A 4,788-nucleotide genomic window follows, 5' to 3' on the forward strand; every position below is an offset into this window, starting at 1 on the left:
AATAAAATAAATAATTGGGGACCTAAGTGTTGAAACCCAAAGGAACTTCTTCAAGAGCCCCAGGAATAAATAAGCTAATAGTGCATTTCAGATGGGTTCAAGACACCTGTTGGCCCAGCCTTAAGTTCCACTTCACCTTCCTGTCCAGAAACAAAATAAGAGGGCTGGATTTCTAGCAAAGGAGTTAAGAGGTGAAGAAAGACAGGGCTTGTCTGTACCGCCGAACTCTCAGTTCAGCTGGCCCAGCACCAGGTCTCAGCCTCCAGACCTTAAGGAAAAGGGTGGGAAGGGGGCAAGTGGTACGTGGCGTCCAGGAAGATGACCAGGGTCCCGACGCTCGTGAATATGATGAAGGTCCACAGGAAGAGGCGGTCCACTACCATGGCCACAAACTGCCAATCCTCCTTCAGCTGGGGGATAGGCAGAGAAACTTCTATTTCCTAAACTCCGGGCCCAGAAACCCACGGGAAGCCCACCTACAGCTCCATTTACCCGGCCTGGCCCTCCTACCGCGGATTTGAGCAGAAAGCCGGCTGCGCAACGAGACAAACTGACTGCCGGAGATGAATGGGAGTAAGGAACCAGTCGGAAAATAGAGGGCGGGATCAAGTGAGGCAAACGCCCAATCAGAAATGAAAGTGAGGGCGGGGCGGAATTTGAGGGTGGAGCCAAGGTCAAGGAGGCCCTGCTTCACTCTCATTGGACTTACTGCATCGTGGTCTTCCTGTTCCTGCAGCTGCCGAGCGATGTAGCTAATCGAGGAAAGGACCTCTCGTAGCTCAGAAGGTAGACTAACAGCCCGATTTGGACCATCGATAAATCGTCGCAGGTCCGGAGCGGGCAGTTCCGGCTGGAACCTGGAAGAGGCGTGACTGTATGGCCACGCCCCAGGCGCAAAAGCAAACAGCCAGCAGCGGCGATATATGCCCGGCTCCAACTGCCTCCCGCAACAACTTACTAGTACTCAACACCTGAGAAGCGCCTTCAGGCTCTCCCCGAAGCAGTGACCTCTCCAGCTTTATGCAACTTCTTCCACCCCCCTAAGCTTTAGTTTCCAACTTCTCACATTGAGCAGCGGAGGGATACTACAACTTCCACGATGCATGACACAACATCTCCCGGGAGCAGGCATCGCCTGCTTCCGCAGTCTTCTAAGAGCCATGATTTCTACCTCTCGTTTCTGTGTGGATGATGATTGTAGGTCCTACCTGTTGGGTTTGGGGAAGAGAAAATCACTCGGCGGCTTCCGGATGAAATATTCATCTGTACCCCGGCCCCAGCCACTTCCTAGAGAAGAGTGAGGGGGCTCTGGCATCTGATCTCTCTCAGGTTTTGGCCTCTTCAGACCCAGGTACAGAGGGAGCTTGTGAATGAAGATCTGCAGAGTGGAAGAAAAGGAGTATTAGAGGGCGCTCTCCTGCTTTCAGACCAGAAATGAAGCAGATAACCACTCTCCTGTGGTGCGTGCACATAGTTCAACAGAGCAACCTGAGCAAGAAAATGCAGCCATACAGCCTTAAGACCTCATTAGTGTGGAAAGCATCCTACGGTAGCTGGAAAGAGAGGTTCCAAGGGCTTCCACCCTGATCGTACCTAATTCTGAGAATGTTTACCTGGGACCTAGGATGGGCAGTATGAAGAGAGTATGGAATCTATGAAAAGAATTATGGGAGGGCAAAATTAATTGTGCAATGTTTCAATACCCAACAGGCTTTGGCACTTCAACATGCTACTACCACGTATCTATAGTTCTCCCTAAGAACTGTAAAAGGGAAGTTGGGGATGGTGGGAGGGAAGAGTGATATCTAGACAAAAAGCTGAGTGTTGGAATTGGGAGTTAACACAAATTGGAGGAGGATATCTATCTTACCTGCCGGACCCAAAAGGGCATTTGGTGGGTGTGAGGTGAGCGGTGGTGCAGGTTGAGAACCACAACACTAAAGATGACTGAGAAGGTGACGAGGACCATGGTGAACATAAGGTACTTGATAATAATGGGGACTGCCAGGGAGGTCTCAGGCACTTTGTCTGCCAGCAGCAGCAGGAACACAGTAAGGGTCAACAAGGCAAAGATTGAGAGCCCCATCTTCTCTCCTTGGAGGGCAGAGGGGAAGGCAGAAGAATTAGGCTTTGCCAGAAGGAAATCTCTATGGCATAGTCAGTGGCCATTCAAACACAGGCTTTTGGAAGTGCTATTTGCATGCAAATTACTCCCAAATTTGTACCTCCAGCATGGACTTCTTCACTAAAGTCCAGACTCATATTCACTTGCCTACTCAGCCTCCCCACATGGCTATCCAATAAACATCTCATACTTAACATATCTAAAACCTGGCTGGGTGCCCGTAGCACAGTAGTTACAGCCACCAGCCACATACACCGAGGGTGTTGGGTTCGAACCCAGCCCGGGCTAGCTGAACAACAATGATAACTGCAACAAAAAATAGGTATTGTGGCTGGCACCTGTAGTCCCAGATACTTGGGAGGCTGAAGCAAGAGAATCGCTTAAGTCCAAGAGTTTGAGGTTTCTGTGAGCTGTTTCACCACAGCACTCTACTGAGGGTGGCATAGTGATACTGTGTCTCAAAAAAAAAAAAGAAAAGAAAAATGTCTAAAACCTTATTCTCTAATTCTCTTACCAACAAAGCTGCCCCTCACCTACTCTTCCTCACGTCATAAGTGACAACTCCATCTTTCCTGTGGCTCAGGCCAAACTCTTCAGTCAGTCAGACCCCTCTCTTTCTCTCTCTCTCCTTTCTCAATCTGTCTTCTCCTCCTCTCCCCACCCTCCTATTCAATCCATAGCAAACCTTATTGGGTCTACCTTCAAATATATCCGGAAACTGATGACATCACATTTACCACTACTACCCTGGTCCAAATCACATACTTATTTTACTATAAATCCTGCTCTTAGGCAAACTCCTGCCTTTCTCTTAGAAGTCTCTATCACCTGTTCTACAGGTTCCTTACCTATGGTATATAAGCCCTGGGCTGAGGAGTAACTGCTTGTGATCCACCATCTTGAGGCTGCCTAAGATAGGACCTCTGTTCATAAGTCCCTACGAAAAGTTTCTTTCTTTCTTTCTTTTTTTTTTTTTTGAGGCAGAGTCTCACTATGTCACCCTCAGTAGAGTGCTGTCATATCAACAGCTCACAGCAACCTCAAACTCTTGGGCTCAAGAGATTCTCTTGCCTCAGCCTCCCAAGTAGCTGGAACTACAGGCTCCCACCACAACGCCCTGCTAATTTTAGAGGTGGAGTCTCGCTCTGGCTTAGGCTGGTCTCAAACTTCTGAGCTCAGAAGTTCCACCCACCTCAGCCTTCCAGACTGCTGGGATTACAGGTGTGAGTCATCACACCTGGCCCCCTAATGTTTCTTTCTGAGAAACAGAATTTATCAGCCTCTTTCTTCAGCCTCTCTTTTCCCTCACCCTTTTGAGGTAGGTTTGCATAAACCTGATCACCAGGGACAACCTTCATTAGAATATAAACTTCATTAAGTCAGAAACTTTTGCCTCTTTTATTCACTGATATCCTTCCAGTGCCTAGCACATTATAGATACTCTATAAATGTTTCATGAATGAATAGATCAACCCCTGTAGCTTTTTGAGGAACTATATAGCAAATTGAAGGATCTAAAACTGAAGTGTACAAGGATATGCCAGGTGGCTGATTATCCTTGTGGCATACAACAGACATTATGAACTTCAAGAAAGGTATTGAGGGGCGGTGCCTGTGGCTCAAAGGAGTAGGGTGCTGACCCTATATACCAGTGGTGGTGGGTTCAAGCCCAGAATGGCCAAAAACTGGGAAAAAAAGAAAGAAAGAAAGAAAGATATTGAAATAAATAACTTTTGTGGTCTGTTCTACTGTATTCTCATAATGTTGGTTTCTTCTATTCTAGGCAGAAGTATGTTCTGGAGCTGTAACACTCTCCTCTTAACAGAGGACTTGGTGCTGTAAAAGGGGAAAGCACAGTTGTTTACGGGGTTTTTGAGGGGATAGATTCTCACTCTGTTGCCCAGGCTAGAGTGCCATAATGTCAGCCTAGCTCAAAACAACCTCAAACTCCTGGGTTCAAGCAATTCTTCTGCCTCAGCCTCCTGAGTAGCTGGAACTACAAGCACCTACCATAATGCCCAGCTAATTTTTCTGTTTTTCTTGCTTTCTTTTTTTTTTAGAGAGAGTCTCACTATGTCACCCTTGGTACAGTGCCGTGGCATCACAGCTCACAGCAACCTCCAGCTCTTGGGCTTAGGTGATTCTCTTGCCTCAGCATCCCAAGTAGTTGGGACTACAGGCACCTACCACAATGCCGGGCTATTTTTTTGTTGCAGTTTGGCGAGGGCTGGGTTCGAACCCGCCTCCCTTGGTATATGGGGCTGGTGCTCTACTCACTGAGACACAGGTGCCACCCTAATTTTTCTATTTTTAGTAGAGATGGGTTCTCGCTCTTTTTCAGGCTGGTCTCTAACTACCGAACTCAAGCAATCCTCCCACTTTAGCCTCCCAGACTGCTGACAAGCATTTATTTTCTTTCTCTTTTTCTTCCTGTTTTTTGTTTGTTTGTTTGTTTTGTTTTGTTTTTTGAGACAAAGTCTTACTCTGTCACCCTGGGTAGAGTGCCATGGCATCTTAGTTCACAGCAACCTCAAACTCTTGGGTCTTGCTCTCGCTCAGACTGGTCTGGAACTCAAGCAATCCACCTACTCCAGCGTCCCAGAGTGCTAGGATTACAGTTGTGAGCCACCACACCCAGCCTGAAAAGCACTTTTTTTTTTTTT

The 4,788-nt window shown here is 47.4% G+C and overlaps 1 protein-coding gene across 1 annotated transcript in view; it reads right to left on the reverse strand.

The window, feature by feature from the left end:
* Nucleotides 1-33: 33 nt before the first annotated feature.
* CHRNB1 (cholinergic receptor nicotinic beta 1 subunit) overlaps nucleotides 34-4,788 on the reverse strand; it is an 11,164-nt gene continuing 6,409 nt past the window's right edge. Inside the window, exons 8-11 of the mRNA XM_003791149.3 lie at nucleotides 1,871-2,094; nucleotides 1,209-1,378; nucleotides 710-857; nucleotides 34-410 (exon numbers count right to left, since the gene is read on the reverse strand). Of these exons, the coding sequence (XP_003791197.1) occupies nucleotides 270-410; nucleotides 710-857; nucleotides 1,209-1,378; nucleotides 1,871-2,094 (683 nt within the window). The 3' untranslated portion in view covers nucleotides 34-269. The remainder of the gene's footprint in view (nucleotides 411-709; nucleotides 858-1,208; nucleotides 1,379-1,870; nucleotides 2,095-4,788) is intronic.

The sequence above is a fragment of the Otolemur garnettii genome, unplaced genomic scaffold (genome assembly GCF_000181295.1).
Source record: "Otolemur garnettii isolate 467f Iridium unplaced genomic scaffold, OtoGar3 scaffold00046, whole genome shotgun sequence".
Lineage (NCBI taxonomy): Eukaryota > Metazoa > Chordata > Mammalia > Primates > Galagidae > Otolemur > Otolemur garnettii.